Source organism: Vigna angularis, chromosome 3, assembly GCF_016808095.1.
Source record: "Vigna angularis cultivar LongXiaoDou No.4 chromosome 3, ASM1680809v1, whole genome shotgun sequence".
Lineage (NCBI taxonomy): Eukaryota > Viridiplantae > Streptophyta > Magnoliopsida > Fabales > Fabaceae > Vigna > Vigna angularis.
Window position 1 is genome coordinate 197214 of NC_068972.1, and position 18196 is coordinate 215409.

General features: G+C 36.0%; 2 protein-coding genes across 4 annotated transcripts; both read left to right on the forward strand.

Moving 5' to 3' along the window:
* The first annotated feature begins 789 nt into the window (after positions 1 to 789).
* Positions 790 to 5884, forward strand: LOC108325869 (extensin-2). Of its 2 annotated transcripts, XM_052874023.1 has the most exons (4): positions 790 to 2983; positions 3826 to 5025; positions 5074 to 5375; positions 5475 to 5884. In XM_052874023.1, the coding sequence occupies exons 1-3, from the start codon at positions 892 to 894 to the stop codon at positions 5337 to 5339; spliced, it is 3558 nt and encodes a 1185-aa protein (XP_052729983.1). In that variant the 5' UTR covers positions 790 to 891; the 3' UTR covers positions 5340 to 5375; positions 5475 to 5884. The 2 variants fall into 2 exon arrangements, with proteins under 2 accessions (XP_052729983.1, XP_017414467.1); XM_017558978.2 differs by having other exon boundaries at positions 3826 to 5375.
* A 5400-nt stretch (positions 5885 to 11284) lies between these two features.
* Positions 11285 to 18021, forward strand: LOC108326165 (clathrin interactor EPSIN 2). Of its 2 annotated transcripts, none has more exons than XM_052874666.1 (14): positions 11285 to 11303; positions 12405 to 12481; positions 12557 to 12608; positions 12739 to 12818; positions 12889 to 12967; positions 13227 to 13310; positions 13434 to 13579; positions 13845 to 14189; positions 14295 to 14336; positions 14438 to 14524; positions 14593 to 14678; positions 15719 to 15903; positions 16283 to 17186; positions 17278 to 18021. In XM_052874666.1, exons 2-14 carry the CDS (start codon positions 12447 to 12449, stop codon positions 17664 to 17666), a joined length of 2514 nt encoding a protein of 837 aa, XP_052730626.1. In that variant the 5' UTR covers positions 11285 to 11303; positions 12405 to 12446; the 3' UTR covers positions 17667 to 18021. The 2 variants fall into 2 exon arrangements, with proteins under 2 accessions (XP_052730626.1, XP_017414974.1); XM_017559485.2 differs by lacking the exon at positions 11285 to 11303 and adding an exon at positions 11355 to 11557.
* The last annotated feature ends 175 nt before the right edge of the window (positions 18022 to 18196 follow it).

Genomic DNA, 18196 nt, shown 5'->3' on the forward strand with positions numbered 1-18196 from the left:
CTTCTCATTCTGTCTCCTTCTTCCCACTTACTGTCCACCCCACTGGAATCAACTTATTCAGACAATTTGATTTCTGTAATTGTATAATTGCGGATATACGGTATATGAGAAATTAAAGAAATGTATGATAGTTGTAATGCAATGGAGTTAATTTGATTTGTATAGCAGCCCCACGAACACGTGGAGGTGTAGCAAATTAAGCCAAATTTGGGTTATTCTTGAGCAGAAAGTGCCAAAAGCTGGAGTTCGAAATGTACAGAAAAAAAAAGTATTGAAAAGTCAAAATATCTTGACCCTTGAACGAAAGAGGATTGGATGGAAATCTTGCAATGATGGACACTCATGGATGGATCCCTTCCCTGGAAAACAGTAGGAAGAAAAATGAGTAAAGAGAAAGAGATAAAATGAATAAAGCATTTTGGAGTTACTTTATCGTCAAGATAGGCAACTGGGCAGGGAGGGAAATGTAAAAGAATAGGACATTATTTGGGGTAACAAGTGTTGGATACTATTGTGGAACGTACAAGATTATTTTAATCGGTAGTTGGAGAATGGAATAGAGGATTATAAGGTTATGGTCATTTGGAGGAAAACAAAATAAGCAAGAGTTTACGAAAGTGTGCTTAAAGAAAGTCACAAGGCCAGCTGGGGAAGCCTAATTTAAAGCATTTAAATCAAAATGAAAGGCATTTAATAGTTTGAATTGGTCCCTCATGACAGCTCCCCTTTAACGACTCACTTTCACTATAAGTAGTTAGTATTTGGTGCAGCTTTTGTCAGTCATCACTAACATCAAAAAACAGCTTCTATCCTTCCCACTTCCTCCGCCAAATTCAGTGAGGATCTGAGAAGAAGCATTGGGCAGAGGAACTCAGCTTTTTCCTTCTACGCATGACTGCAAGGGGCAGAGACCCCATAAGGGGTCTTCTCTGGCCACAAATGGCCCTCGCATTTGCCATTGCTCTCCTTTCTATCACTGTGGTTTCCGTCAATGCTGATGGTTACCCTTACTATTCTCCTCCACCACCTTCTCCTTCACCACCACCTCCTTACGTTTACAAGTCTCCTCCTCCACCACCGTATGAGCACAAGGCTCCACCATATTATTACAAGTCACCACCACCTCCTTCCCCCTCTCCTCCACCTCCTTACTACTACAAGTCTCCTCCACCACCCTCTCCCTCACCTCCTCCTCCCTATTACTACAAGTCCCCACCACCTCCTTCTCCATCTCCTCCACCTCCTTACTACTACAAATCTCCACCACCACCTTCCCCGTCTCCTCCACCTCCTTACTACTACAAGTCTCCTCCACCACCCTCTCCCTCACCTCCTCCTCCCTACTACTACAAGTCCCCACCACCTCCTTCCCCATCTCCTCCTCCTCCTTACTACTACAAGTCTCCTCCACCCCCATCACCCTCACCTCCTCCCCCATACTACTACAAGTCCCCACCACCTCCTTCACCATCTCCTCCTCCACCCTACTATTACAAGTCTCCACCTCCACCTGTGAAGTCTCCGGCTCCGACTCCTTATTATTATAAATCTCCCCCTCCTCCACCACCAAAACCATACTACTACAAGTCTCCACCACCCCCATCACCATCACCAAAACCATACTACTACAAGTCTCCACCACCCCCATCACCATCACCTCCTCCCCCGTACTACTACAAGTCTCCACCACCTCCTTCACCATCTCCTCCACCACCCTACTATTACAAGTCTCCACCACCTCCTTCACCGTCTCCACCACCACCCTACTATTACAAGTCTCCACCTCCACCTGTAAAGTCTCCGGCTCCAACTCCTTATTATTATAAATCTCCCCCTCCTCCATCACCAAAACCATACTACTATAAGTCTCCACCACCACCTTCTCCAACTCCATACTACTACAAGTCTCCTCCACCACCACCACCTTACTACTACAAATCTCCTCCTCCTCCATCTCCAACTCCTTACTACTACAAGTCTCCACCACCACCATCCCCAACTCCTTACTATCCATCTCCCACTCCATACTACTACAAGTCTCCACCACCACCTTCTCCAACTCCCTACTACTATAAGTCTCCTCCACCACCATCCCCAACTCCCTATTACTACAAGTCTCCACCACCACCTTCCCCGACTCCTTACTATCCATCCCCAAAACCTTACTACTATAAGTCTCCACCACCACCATCTCCAACTCCCTACTACTACAAGTCTCCTCCACCACCATCTCCCACTCCCTACTATTACAAGTCTCCACCACCACCGTCCCCAACTCCTTACTATCCATCCCCGACTCCTTACTACTACAAGTCTCCACCTCCACCATCTCCGACTCCTTACTACTACAAGTCTCCTCCTCCACCATCCCCAACTCCCTATTACTACAAGTCTCCACCACCACCTTCCCCAACTCCTTACTATCCATCCCCAAAACCTTACTACTATAAATCTCCACCACCACCATCTCCCACTCCTTACTATTACAAGTCTCCACCACCACCGTCCCCCACTCCTTACTATCCATCCCCCACTCCTTACTACTACAAGTCTCCACCCCCACCATCTCCAACTCCCTACTACTACAAATCTCCACCACCACCTTCCCCAACTCCTTACTATTATAAGTCTCCACCACCACCATCTCCAACGCCTTACTATCCTTCCCCAACTCCCTACTACTACAAGTCTCCACCACCACCATCCCCAACTCCCTACTACTACAAATCTCCACCACCACCATCACCAACTCCTTACTATCCATCCCCAACTCCTTATTACTACAAGTCTCCACCACCACCATCTCCAACTCCCTACTACTACAAGTCTCCTCCTCCTCCTTCACCAACTCCTTACTATCCCCCACACCCTTACCATCCCTACCACCACCCTTTGATCGTCAAGGTAGTAGGTAAAGTTTACAGCTACAAGTGCTACGACTGGGCGTATCCCGAAAAGTCTCACAACAAGAAACACCTCAAAGGTACACACTGCATTCATCTTATTTTCCACATTTACAATGCCTTCCACTGTGTTTTACCGTTACACTGTTATTTTCCTGCTTCTCTTTTGGGTTAAGAGACTCGTATGTTTCCGTACATGTCTTCGTTTTCTAGAATTTACTCACTTTCACTACCATCTTTTCTTAGTTGTCTTGTTTCTTTCTTATGGTTAACCCTTTATGTTAATTAACGTTTATCAGTAGATATTTATGAGGTCTGAGAAAAAAAATGTTCAACAGATTCAACCTAAGTGATCGTTTTATAATGTAGTTAGTAGGCATTTCAAATTATAGGGTCTACCGCGTTAAATTATTGCTAGAAACCATCTTATATATTTTCAACCCTTTTTATACGTAGAAAGATTATTTTTCCTTCTAATTTGTCCTTTTAAAAGTTGAATAGAATATTGATTATTATAATTTTAATAATATATTTATCTAAATTAAATCCTCAAATATTTTATACATTGATTTGTACAAATATCTTTATCTCAATTAAAATATTAAATATTTTAAATTGAAAGTAAAACAAAGTTATTAAATAAAATTCTTAAATTATTTGTGATTAAAAGAAAAACAGGAATATGATTTATTAGAATCGGCTACAGCATAGATTAAGAAATAATCAACTATAGACAAAGATAATTTAACATGATATCAATCTTTAAATGATCCTCACTGATATAATATGCTATCTGACAAAGAATGGTATAACTTTAGTAAGAGACCAATATATATAGTATTGTGTTGCTTTGACTTTAATTATAACTTCCTGCATGTTAGAATTTAAGAATTGTATAATGAACCATTTTGGGTAAATGTAGGTGCTATTGTGGAGGTTAAATGCAAAGCAGGAAGAAACATCATTAAGGCTTATGGTGAAACCAAGAGCAATGGAAAATACAGCATCACAGTTAAGGACTTTGACTATGTGAAATACGGATCAGTAGTCTGCAAGGCCCACCTTCATGCTCCTCCTAAGGACTCTCCCTTCAACATACCTACCAAGCTGAACGAGGGAACTCCATTGAAGGTGAAATCCAAAGATAAATATGAAGTTGTGCTCAAGGCTAAGCCATTTGCTTATGCTTCAAAGAAGCACTTCAAGGACTGTGAAAAGAAGCCTTATAAGCCTTCACCAACTCCATACTATTACAACTCACCTCCTCCTCCCTCTCCAGTTTACGTATACAAGTCACCACCACCACCATCACCAACTTATGTTTACAAGTCACCACCACCACCCGTGAAGTCGCCTCCCTATTATTATAAGTCTCCCCCTCCACCATCACCAAAACCTAAACCACCATACTATTATCAGTCTCCACCTCCTCCATCACCAAAACCTCAACCTCCATACTACTATCAGTCTCCTCCTCCACCATCACCAAAGCCTCAGCCTCCTTACTACTACCAATCTCCACCTCCTCCATCACCAAAACCTAAACCTCCATACTACTACCTCTCTCCACCTCCTCCATCACCCTCTCCTCCCCCTCCATACTACTATAAATCTCCACCTCCTCCATCACCGGTGCCAAAGCCTCCATACTACTACCAATCTCCACCCCCACCATCACCAAAGCCTAAACCTCCATACTACTACCACTCTCCACCTCCACCATCCCCTTCACCTCCCCCTCCATACTACTACCACTCTCCCCCTCCACCATCCCCCTCACCTCCCCCTCCATACTACTACCACTCCCCACCTCCACCCTCACCGGTTTATAAGCCTCCATACTACTACCAATCTCCCCCTCCACCATCACCAAAACCTAAACCCCCGTACTACTACCACTCCCCACCTCCACCATCACCCTCTCCTCCCCCTCCATACTACTATAAATCTCCACCCCCACCTTCACCATCCCCTCCTCCTCCATACTACTATAAATCTCCACCACCACCTTCACCATCCCCTCCACCACCTTACTACTATCATTCCCCACCTCCACCTAAAGAGAGCACACACCCTCCCTACTACTACCACTCACCACCACCACCATCCCCATCACCACCACCTCCATATTACTACAAATCCCCTCCACCCCCATCCCCATCTCCACCACCTCCTTATTACTATCAAAGTCCTCCTCCACCGTCTCCCACTCCTCATCCTCCCTACTACTACAAATCCCCTCCACCACCAAAGGCGTATCCTTCACCTCCTTACCACTACGTGAGCCCTCCACCACCTTCTCCATCTCCACCTCCACCATACCATTACAAATCACCACCTCCTCCCTCCCCAGCTCCCGCTCCAAAGTACATTTACAAATCACCTCCGCCTCCAGCTTACGTCTATGCTTCCCCACCTCCACCTATCTACAAGTAAGCTCAGACAGTGGAAGCACCATTCACGATAAATCATGTAAGTTCACCGACCTTATACACATTCGCAAGTAAAATCAGAGTTATATATACATGTATGAATTTTAGTAATGGAAATTTCTATGGAATTCATTTTCAGGTTGTAGTTTTCTTCGAGGAATAAATGGAAGCTCCATTTGGAGTGAAGTGAAATATCTATCTTCCTGTCCAAGTTCTTTGAATAAAAGTCTGAAGGTGTCATCTCCGAGCTACAATATCTGTGATTCAGACCCGCTTGATTCTATTTGTTTGATGGCCATCTTGCACGTCCTGATCTTATTGTGTTCAAGTGACGGACAAATCAAAACAAGGAAGAGAGATTTAAAGTGTAAATGCCAAGTTAAAAGTACAGTCCACTCTTAGTCATCTCTTTAATTTATTTGTTCATAGATTACTATGGCCGTGTATGATTGCTTTTCTATTTATCGTGGAATTTTTGTATTGTGCCCGTTCTTGTGTTTGCAATAAGTAATAGTAATAAAGCAGCAGCAATTCAAATTCTGCTCTCAACCCACTTCAGCTTTCGTTACAACCATTTACATCACAACTTTAAGTAATCAAAAACAACAAAGAATCAGTCTTTTTTAGAAGCTTCTGTCTTCTGCCATAAGGGAATCTCACTTTTCGATTATTGGCCTTGAAAGAGTCATTCTCAAGCCTACCAAACTCCAAATTTTTTACCAATATCACGTTTCTCTCTATATATTACTTAATTTTCTCCGTGTATCGTGTTTGAAGTTTTCAGCTTTAATGTTTTGGTCATAAACTGATAACTTAAACAAACAATCGCTACACATTATTTGGACGCTACAACAAATGATGTTTCCTTCTTTGGAATCTTGACTCACTTTCTTTTGGAGTTAAGTAGCAATTGTTAATTATTAATTTGGCTAAAATTTAAACAAATCTTCTTCTAGTGATATTCAAGCAGGCCCCATTCTGTAATTAACAGAAGTGGACCCACCCACCTTCCCCATTGTTTCATTAAATAACCATGAATAATCTGATATAATCCTCATGACTGATTCGTGGGTCCTTTCTTCTAATTCATGTAATTTCATTAAACATATACAGATTAATTTAGTCCTTAATGTAAAGTTCAAAACAACATAATCATGCTACTGTGATCTAAACTTTTGTAAGATTAAACCACATTCAATATTCACAATTTTTCATGGCTGCAATTTCATCAAAAAGCTATAAAATCAATTATTTGTCGTGAATATTTACTAAAAGACAGATCAGAGAAATTTATTTCCGACTGTGTTCTACTTGTTTCACCCCTTAATTAAAGTCTAAAAGTATATTCTCTGTCATCATCAAGATGAATGAATGATAACAATGCACTATTCATCACTTTTTTTCTTTTTTTTTCTGTCAGTGATCGAAACCACACCACTACTGACAAACCATTCCATCAGCATCATAGTTATTTCATTTTACCATATCAAAATTTGATATTGTGTGACTTGACTTTTTAAGATGATAATAAAATGCAAAGTTGTAACTATTTAAATATGAATTAATAGTTTGAATTTAAATGATCATATATCCAGTTATGATTAGGGCATGATTTGAATTAGTTTATGACAGATATACTGATACTAATAATTTTCCATAGTGTCATCATCCTGAGTTGTATTAAGCTAAAATGTTTACCTAATTAACACAAAGAAAAATTAAAAAAGGGAACTCACAAACACTAATTATTGTTTTGTTTATAAGAAAACAAAAAAGTGGTATAACTAATCTAAGAGAAAGTGGCAAGTTGCTATAAAAAGGGAGACATAAAGATAGAAAAGCGTTGAAAGTCCTTGATGGTAATTTGCTGTAGGTGCTGTCATGCATCAGTTCTGATTAATCTATATTTTTGAAGTTATATAAAAGTACAAAGAGAAGGATGCCTCACCCAACAATCATCATAAAGAAGAGGTCTAGCCACTATTTAAGGAACAGATCATCATCACCTAATCTAAAGAATATTTTTTTAAAACACAATAATTTAAAAAGACTATAAAATATTTTATTATTTTTCAAACTACTCAATAATAAACATAAAATAATTTGTGTGCTTAAACCAATAATATTTTCTGAATAAAAAAAAGCCATTATGAAGCTCATGTTTTATAAACAACTTTCTTAAGAAATAGATTTTTTAGTTGCCATTTTAAGAATTATTTTTGGAGATTTTTTTTTTCTTTTTAACTTGTTATTTTCCATTTCTTTAATAGAAATATTTCAACAATAATTAATTTTGTTCCCGTAAATAATAGTTTCGTCCTTCAGAGAAATTATGTCTGCCCATATTAGTTATATAGTATTGAATAACCTTTCATAATAAGGTAATTGTTTCCTAATTTAGTACGAGATAAAAGTTGAGAATGCATTCCATATTTTTCTGTATGAAGAAAGTATTAATCTCCACATGTTTCATATGGTAAAAAAGTTGTGAAATTTTTTGATATATTATGATAGTAATATTTAAAGTTGTTGATGAAACCATAGATTAGTATGTCATGTCTATCATCATACGGTAAAGAGGTGAAAAGTTAGATAAGATTCTTTCCTCGTAACATTTTTCTAGGACTTTTTTCACTTTTATATCCCGCAAAAAATGGTTTTATTATTTTATGTTATTATTTTGGAAGACATTATTATTATTTTTTATTTATAAAGGTAAAAAGTATTCAAAAGAAGATGCAATTTGCAGAGGTAATTAGTTCATAAAGTATGATTTTATGATAACTGATGTTGGAATCATTCTTGCATGAAATCCAGATTTAGCATGAGTTTATTATATGCTTGTATAGGTAATTTATTGCCACTCATTTATATGTTGGATGTTCCTTCATATGTAATTCATCTTTTTTTTTTGTCATGGAAATTCCAACAGTGTTGTATAAGAGAAAAAATCAATTATTATCAATAATAACAACTAATTGAGAAAAAAATAGACAAAATTTTATGTCCTTCGATTTGACGTACAATCAATTAATTCAAATCACTGTGTGAAATAGAAGAATAGAATGATATCATATTATAAAGTGGGTTTTAAGCCTAACTCAACCCCACAAAACCGGCTTGTAAGGTGAGGTTTGCACTTCACTTATATATTATAATTTTGTCTTATCTCTACTCAATGTGAGATTTTCAACACGCGAGACTCTCTTCTCTGTTCAAACTTTTCTCGAACGAAGTTTGATGACCATTACATGTAATCTTTCTTTCATTTGATACAAATGTATGTTAATTTACTACTTTAGGTATGATTTTCGTTTGTTTTGATCGATTATTAGTTTTCGTTTTGAACAACTTATTTGTTCAACTTGTTTGTTGTTGTTTGGCTAAACTTGTTTGTTGTTGTTGTTTGATTGAACTTGTTTATTGTTTGTTGTTGATAATATATTACATGTTCATATTTCATGTTTTACAAAATACCAAAATCTGAAATTTGTTGTTTTTCTGTTCTTCAGGAGGTCTCGTAGAGTTGTAAAAAAAGAACACAATTAATTAAAGAAAAATAAAAAAAATGATTAATGTCGTTTATTGATAAAATTCAACGTCGATTTTTTTAAATTCGACGTCAATTTATCGTCTGACGTAATTCTCGAATTCGACGTGAAAGATCCAAAATATTGGACGTTTTTTTGTACCAGTGATTATTTAATTACAATAACTAAAAACAAAACTCACTCCTTAAAATACTTTTTAAAAGATTTATTTAATGAAAATATTCCATTACCAATGATACAAAATTATCCACACAGTTACAAAAGAAAAGAAAAATATTTCATGGAATGTGACAGATTTATAATTAAAAAGATATAAATTGACGTGAGACTCAAATTTATTATATTATTTCTTGAATGATAATGAAATGTAAAAATAATTATTACGTGAAGAACAACATTCTTAATTCACAAAGAATTCAACAAAATAAATCACACTCAAATTCTTGTTTATATTACTAACAAGTTCTTGATTAGTTTTTGTATACTCTTTACATTGTTCTACAAACTTAATATGCAAAAAAAAAAAACATTCACTTTGAATCCTGTTATATATCATAATATTCACACATGTAAACAGCTTTTTATTTAATAAACATTAACATTATTTTTTCTTATTTAGAGTCAGCATGCCTACAAGAAATATTTTTTACAGTTCCAAAAATCTAACCAAACTCGAAATAATACACCAAATATGAAAATCCTTGACAACATTTTATCCTTTTCAACAAAGAGAAGAACAAATAAAATAACATTCTTAATAAAAATTGAATTACTTACTAAAATAATAACCTTAATATCCCTTATCTTATTACTTCTTCTGCCTCGACATTGTAATTTAAAAATAATATTGATTATACTTTAAACACAGACAAAAGTTTGAATAAAGCGAGTTTTGAAAAAATATTTTTCTAATGGAATAAAAAAATTATGTCTGTATTTTATTTACACACTTTCTTTTTTTTCAAAAAAAATTTAATGAAATAAAAAATTTAATAGATTAAATATATTTTTTAGTGTTTAAATGTGAATGTAATTTTTCTTTTTCTATTTTAAATTTTGATACATTGAAATTTTTAAATTTTAAAAAATGAATGAACATAATTTTCTTTATAAATATATTAAATATAAGTAATAAATTATCTCATTGTTAGTGATAAATCAAATAGTAATAACAATGTAATTAATTTATAACTATCGAATGAATGAACTGGAAAGGATTAAGGGAACCGTACCATGATCGCTAAATTAATAATTTATAAAATTAAAAATGTTAAATCATTCCATTATCCTTTAACTTTTAGAAAAATCTTAAATTAGACCTTTTTATAGTTTTTTTACTTTTTAAAATAATTTTTTTATCTTTTTATTTAAAAAAATTAGAAATAAAAATTTACGTATTAAACTTATATCATGTAACGTTATAGTGCTAGGTGTCATTATCGTAGGAGGTGTTATTGTGATAATTTCAATTTAGTTTTTTTATATAAAAATATTTGTATAATATTTATATAAAAGTTAAATTTTATTTTAATTTGATAAGTGACGAAATTATTTAATTTAAAATAAATTAAAATTGAACTATAACAAAATAAAAATAAAGACACTAAATTAAAATTTAGACATGATGTTTAATAATATGACGTGACATTATCATTACATGTGATAAATTTTTTATCTTTTAAAAAAATAAAAAAAAATATTTTAAAAAAACTAACAGGTAATAACTTTTTAATAGTGTTAATGTATTTCTAACGTGACTGCATCAAATTTTTCAAGATCATTTTAAGACTCAAAAAAATAATAAATCAATTTAAAATTTCTTCATAAATAGAAACTAACAGGATAATTTAACTAACTAAACTAATTAGAAACCAATCAATAAATTGTTATTAATGGAATCAGTTGATGATTTTGTTTTTGAATATAACATTTGAAGTTGGGAGATAGACTTATAGTTGTCGCCCAACAAACTTTGACACTGCTTCTAAGAAGAATAATTGGTAGATAGACAATGACGCATATTTTATTTCAATCCTCGAAAGAGACTATATATCAACCATCGCCTACAATGTTTCAATGAAAAACTCAATATTATCCATATCCATGTCATAATTAATTTAATTTAATAATAGCAATTTGTTTTCCACTGTTATAATCTAAAAAAAATCCAGACTTTCTTCAAATGGGAATAAAGTATGGATCTTTCCTTTTCTTTTTACCGAGTCAACTTTTTGAACCCATTTTGCTTGCAATGAAGAAATGTAGTTATTTGGACTTAATCGTGAGATTGACCTATACAAAGCAACTAAAAAAGTAGGAATAGATATGATAAGAACGTGAATTATTTACACTGGTGTCACATTATTACCATGAAAGTGGATTAAGAAATGAGGTTATTATTATTCAACTCCCTTCACGTAAGTTGCAGTGGCTACTGTAATTTTTTTGTTTTCAACTGGGAATCGGTAGAAAGAAAAAATGACGCCAAACAAGAAAGCCACCCTTTGTATTTTTCTCTCCCTTTCTCATTCTTTCCCTCGTAATTTTAGTTTTCAGACAACTCATAGAAGTATTGCAAATTGTAACCTGGTTATTGCTTTCTTCCTCGTAATCAAACTGTAACCTTCCCATCCGCCTTCATTTTCTGGTTTCAGCCGACTAGTTTGATCAGGTTCCATCTACCCAGATCTTCTTTTGCCACAATTTATTCATATTTTTTCATTTCTTAGTCTATTGACTCTGTTTGATATCCTTTTTCTATCTCAATTTTAAGTCTTTCATGCCAAGCTTTTTCTGGGACCTCTTTGATATTCGTTTAGTTGCTTAGTTTCTCCTGTAATTTGCTTCTTGCTTCTTCTTTTGGCTCATTATTTATAAAGATTTTATCTTTTATCATTTCTTGTAATTCTTTACTAGCTTGGGATTTACGTTAACTTATGATGGTGCCCCTCTTTAAGTTTTCAATGTTCTTTCCAATTCAGTTTTGCTTGAAGATTATATAGTGACCTCTTCTCTTTATTTTTTTCTGTGATTTCATTCATGGGCTTTATTTGATGTCTTTCCATGTTTTCTAGTACAATTTCGGATTGTCTGAACATTGACTGCTATTAGAAAAGATGGGTGAAGTGAAATTCATGAGGTTTGACCGTGCGTAGAATTGGTCATTTGCATGTTTGAGAATTTGGATTGATCTCTTAAAGTTCTTGTAAGACTTATTTTCAGATAGTGATGTTGATTCTCTCTCCGTAGTAGAATTTGGCATGCAACTCCCAAGAACTGAAGACATACAATTTTACTTCATACGTTTGCCAGATTGTTTCATCATAAATTGTGCAGACATTGTACTTCTTGTTTCTTCTTTGATGAATAAGTCAACTCTAACTGATTGCTTTGTTAGAATACTGATTGAAATCAATCGTTTCAGCATTCAAGTAGCTGTCATGTTGCTCAGAAAATGTTTTTTTCTCGAATTGGTGCATGACAAATGTTTGAAATTTGCTATTATTTGTACTTGGCAGTTAAGCGTGGTTTTGGCTCGCCAATTCTGAAAATCGACTACAATGAAGAAGGCCATTGGTCAAACTGTTAGGGAACTGTAAGTCTAACAGTTTACGATTTTTTTAACTCAGCCTCGGTTCCTTATTCCTCACTATCTTCATCATCCTTGCAGTAAAAGAGAAGTAAATAAGAAAGTACTTAAAGTTCCTGGGATAGAACAGAAGGTAAATTTTGTCATCTTAACATTCACTGTAAAACTTTGCATATAACTCATAACAAAGAAATTGTTATGAGTTTACTCATTATAATCTTAATGTGCAAATTTTAATTAGACTGGTCTCTTCCCTCTTCCAGGTTCTTGATGCGACCAACAATGAAGCCTGGGGTCCTCATGGATCACTTCTAGCAGATGTTGCACAGGCTAGCAGAAATTAGTAAGCTTGAACTCATCAGTTTATGCTTGATATTGTATCACAAATATCTCATTTTTTAGCTCCCTTGCAGTTATGAATGTCAAATGATCATGGCAATAATCTGGAAGAGGATCAATGACACGGGCAAGAATTGGCGGCATGTCTATAAGGTTTGTTGTACTACTTTATGTTTTAGATGAGATTACACTTGAAATTTTTTTTCTTTTGTTTATTGTCATAACACTCTTCCTTTTGTCCTTCAATAACTGAAGTACAATGTTTATGAATTTTGTCTTGATACTTATTTACAAACAACTAACGGTTCATGCCTTTCAAGAACTCTGTCTAGTATTTTTGCATTTATTTTTTTACCATGTCCTCTTGGAAAAGAATGACACTTACATTCATATATTAAATGTTCAATGACAGGCTTTGACAGTATTAGAATACATGGTGGCTAATGGGTCAGAGCGCGTCATAGAGGAGATTAAGGAGCATGCCTATCAAATATCGGTAATTTCCATTCTGTCAATTGCAAACATTGTTGAGTATTTCTCATTCAAACTTTTAATATTTTTTAAATGATCTAAAAATTAGACTGCAACTTGTTAATATTGTAAATGTTCATATCAACAGACATTGTCCAATTTTCAATATATTGATTCCAGTGGAAGAGACCAGGGAAACAATGTCAGAAGGAAATCACAGAATCTCATTCTTCTTGTGAATGATAAAGAAAGAATCATAGAGGTTAGACAGAAGGCTGCTGCTAACAGGGACAAGTAATTCTTCTCTTATTAGTTTGACTATTATATATATTATGAACTCTGTTATTTTCCGGTTGCTGTAAAAACTTATATCTACTGCCTTGCTGAGGAAGAAAATATATTTCTTTTACCTGTATTTTGTAATGTCCATCTTTCCTGTATTTGAATTTATTTTGGGTTTCTAGAACACAAATGCAAAACCACTGGGTGTAATATGCAAATATTTATGTGGGTTTCTCAATCTGGAGGAGATATGTAATTGCCCGACATGATTCACCAGGTTTCGCAGCAGTCCAACCGGTGCAATGTACAGGCCTGGTTCACGTTCTAGCAGTGGGTCTTATGGGGATAGATATGAAGATGATCGTTATGGAAGCAGGGAGGAAGATAGAAGTGATCATGGCTATGGCAGAGAAAGAGAATGGGGATATAGAGATGATTATCGGTATAGTCGTGAGAGGGAGCGTTATGGTAAAGATTACGAGGAAAGCTATAGAAGAGATGACAATAGGGATGACGAGTACCGTAGAAGAAGTGTTGATGATGACCAATATGGCTCAGGAAGCAAGAGCTCTGACAGAGATCATGATCATAATGTTGATGATGATGGTCAGCGTTCATCTCGGTATGTACCTGAGATAGTCACCTTTTTTTTTTCTAAAAATTCTGAATGAAGAACATAGAAGATTTCATTGTACTGACTCCATCCTTTTTTACGATGTTCTCTCAGAGGTAGCATTGCTAAAGCTGAAGGCCATTCATTGGAAGGAAGGTAAATCATCCCCAGATTCCCAGTCTCTCTCTCACACAGACATCCATGCTTAATGACCATTTAGCATTATTTTTACTGACCATATGCAATTCAATGAGCAGGTTAGAGCGGAAACTTTCTGAGCAAAATGTGGGTGCTCCTCCTAGTTATGAAGAAGCTCTTTCTAAAAGCCCTGCACACAATGAAAGGTATGAATTTCATAATGCGGAAATTACTTATTCTGAAGATATTTGTTACCATATCAATTTGATTGCAGGGATGGCGGAATTTCAGCTGCATCATTTGGAAACCGAGAAGTTGAGGCTTCTGATGAATTTGATCCTCGTGGTTATCCTGTATCAGGTGTGGCAAGTTCTTTGAGTCTTTGTTTTGGATTGCATAGGCTGGGGGACACGCGTATTCTCATACCATGTAGTAGGAGAGTTCAAAACCAAACCAATCTAAAAACATAAAAGAAAATCGGTCCACAAAAAACGAAAATTGAAAACTGAATCACCTATTGTATTGAAATATAATGTTATATGATTGAATTAGTTAACTAATAAACATATTTGAGTGTTTCCATTGCAATATGTTTATAATTATCGAAATGTGATAGAAAATTCGTATGGTAGTTTCTAACCGTAAGATTGTACAATTCATTCATGGATATGAGAGAAAATTGAAATTATAAATATGACCATATTTATACCAAAAACAATTCACGAAATGTCTCTTTATTTTATAGTTTTTTAAAAAATTTGTGTAGCAGTTCTATAATAACTAAAGACTGCAAAATTCAATTCAAACTGAACTGTAAAATATTGGATTGGTTTTCTTCGAATTTTATTGTAAATTAAAATCGAAGCAAACTGGACTGTGTTTAACTTGAAATGACTTTTTCATAAAAAGGGAACCAAACCGAGTTGCAAACACTCTGTCCTTTTATCCATCAGTCTCTGTAATTGTTGCTTAGCAGAGTAAGACTGATTTCCAGGCAGACTGTAGAGTGGTATATGTGCACAATTGCATAAAGTTTGTAGACATTTGAAACAGAAACTGAAGATTAAGTATAGAAGTGAATATCTGTTAATAAAATAGGAATTATGGACCAGTTGGAACTTGAAAGCATGAAAGTGCTTTTAAGTTTCAAGGATTGTTCAACTATGTTGCCTGGTTAGTTAGATGTAACACTTCAGATACTCATCACTTCAGTCCCACACTTGAATAATCGATGGCTTGACCTTAGTTGAGTTCGATGAAATTATTAGCATCTGCCATTTGCGGATTTTAGTTCAATTTTGAGGATTTTTAAGGGCTTCTATTATACATTAATTCTGATTTCTTAGGGAGAAACTATTCTTATGCTTTTATACTCATGATATCTTTTTGTTTCTTGTTAGCTTCCCGAGCTCCTGCTAATAATGTTGAAATGGACTTGTTCGGCTCCCTATCTGAATCGTTATCTTCAAATGCACTGGCTCTTGTGCCTTCTACATCAGAAACAACAACCTCTCAAGGCAACGCAAACCTTGATTCCTCTGTGGCCTTTGCACCACCACCATCTGCTTCGAATAATTTCAATCCGGTAGGAATTTGCTTGTTTGTTTATACCTTCACTCTAAGAAAGTATTTGAATATGCTGTATTATTGATAAGAATGAAGTTGTGTATGGCTTGGAATGGTTTTCTTGCATGCTTGGCTGTTAACAGGTAGGAGGGTAGAACTTCATGTTAAGAAATGTAGCATACTAATAAATGTAACTTCTGTCTGTGGATTATGATTAATGGAGGGGAACCTTAAACTAGGAAGAATTGTGTTTCTGAGGGGCATATTTACTGTGCTTATGCTTCGAATGATTTTTGCATGTTTCTGCAGCTCAGTGCGTGTAAAACATTTCCTTTTATATCCTTTGACAAGGGTTCATCTCTGTTAATGCTGGTTTTTTGTTGGCTTAACTTTTGCAGGTGTTTGAAGACCCGTTTGGTGATTCACCCTTTAAGGCCATTCCTTCCGCTGAAACTTCTCCACCTCAACCCCAGAGTCATCAGAGTCGTGCACCATCCCAGCCAAGTGGTTCTAACACGGAATCAGTCTCTAACTTTGGTTTCGGAGACTCATTTTCTGCTCTGCCCCAAGCCCGTGACACTCAGTCTTTGTCATTGAACTCCCAGTTTTTGTCACCATCACAGGAAACTGATATTCTTGCAGACATTCTTCCACTTCCACCATTACCTGGGGCAACTTCGCAGCAGAACTTTTCAGCTCATCCTGATGCTCAAGCTTCATCCTCCTTTTCAGCTTCATCAGGGCAAATGGCATCACAATCTTCTTTTGCAGAGTCTGGCCAACATGCACAGCAAGGCGTCTCATCTGGAACCAGTCAACCTGCCGCAGAGGCCGTTTCAGTTCCTGCTGGCCAACTGCTACAAACCCTGTCACCGAATCCCATTAGTCAACAAACACAGCAACCCTTTCCATATCACACTGACCAATCCCTGCAATCAGGTAGTCATATATACGGCGGATTCCCTCCCCAGGCTGGCTCTATGATTGAAGGGGCTTCCAGAATGTTCCCTCTAATGCAAGGTGGACACGTGAACCCGACCTATGTACAAGGATCTATGGCACTTATTCCTCCACACACGGCTCCTCAGGTTTCAATGGGGCAGAGTGCAAACTATTTGTCTTCTCAATCCCCCATTGATCAAGCATCACAGTTTAACAGCGGAAACTTAATGGCACAACAGCAATTACATGCTTTGCAGAATGCTGTTTCACAACCATCCTCCAAGGACAAGTTTGAGACAAAATCCACAGTCTGGGCAGATACACTAAGCAGGGGTTTGGTTAATTTGAATATATCTGGACGTGAGTGTTGTGCTTATATACGTTCTCAGACTGTTTCCAACTGTTGGTCTTATCTGGATGACCACTAAATTCTCATTTTTTGCATTTGCAGCTAAAACAAACCCTTTAGCAAATATTGGAGTGGACTTTGATGCAATTAATAGGAAGGAGAAGAGGATGGAGAAGCCCACGACATCGGTAACGTCAACAGTAACCATGGGTAAAGCCATGGGATCTGGTTCAGGCATGGGCCGGATTGGTTCTGGTGCTCTTAGACCACCTACCTCAAACCCATTGATGGGTATGGGCATGGGAAGCTACGGAGGCATGAAGGCACCTGTGGGGATGGGGATGAACATGGGGGGCATGGGGCAGATGCAGCCACCACCTGCACCTACTGGACTGCCTCATGGGTCTAACATGACTGGTAATTATAACTCCATGATGGGAACAGGTGGTGGTTATCCTCAATATCCTTATGGCCTTGGTGGCTACCGATAACATTGACCATTATACCTAGATATACCATTACCAATGTCAGACAAATTGTGTGAGATGTATAGAGTTAGATAGTAATATCAAAGTGTGTGAGATTGATTGAGCATTATACCTAGAAGATAAAATAGCACGTCAATACCTCATTTGTGCAATCATCATTGTGTACCAGTGAACGGATCAAATATCTGCTTGGGTTATTACTTTTTTTTATTAACCCCAACACCATGCAGTGGTGCTATGTTTAATGTTATTTTCCCTTTGCGCCAATTCTACATCCATGTTAGAATATGAACTCGCAGTTAATATTGTCTAGTTTTCAATATGTGTGTATATATATTATAGAAAATTTCTTGCTTGAGAGATTGTACATCGAAGAAAGACCGATCCCTTCGAACAACTACTCCCGATAACAGATAAAAAGAATGCGTTCAAAATTGTCAGAGGACAATCCCGAAACAATTAATTTCGTAAGTCATTTCCTATTCATTTTGAAATAGACTTCTCGAAATGTATTCTAATTTCATGAGTCAATT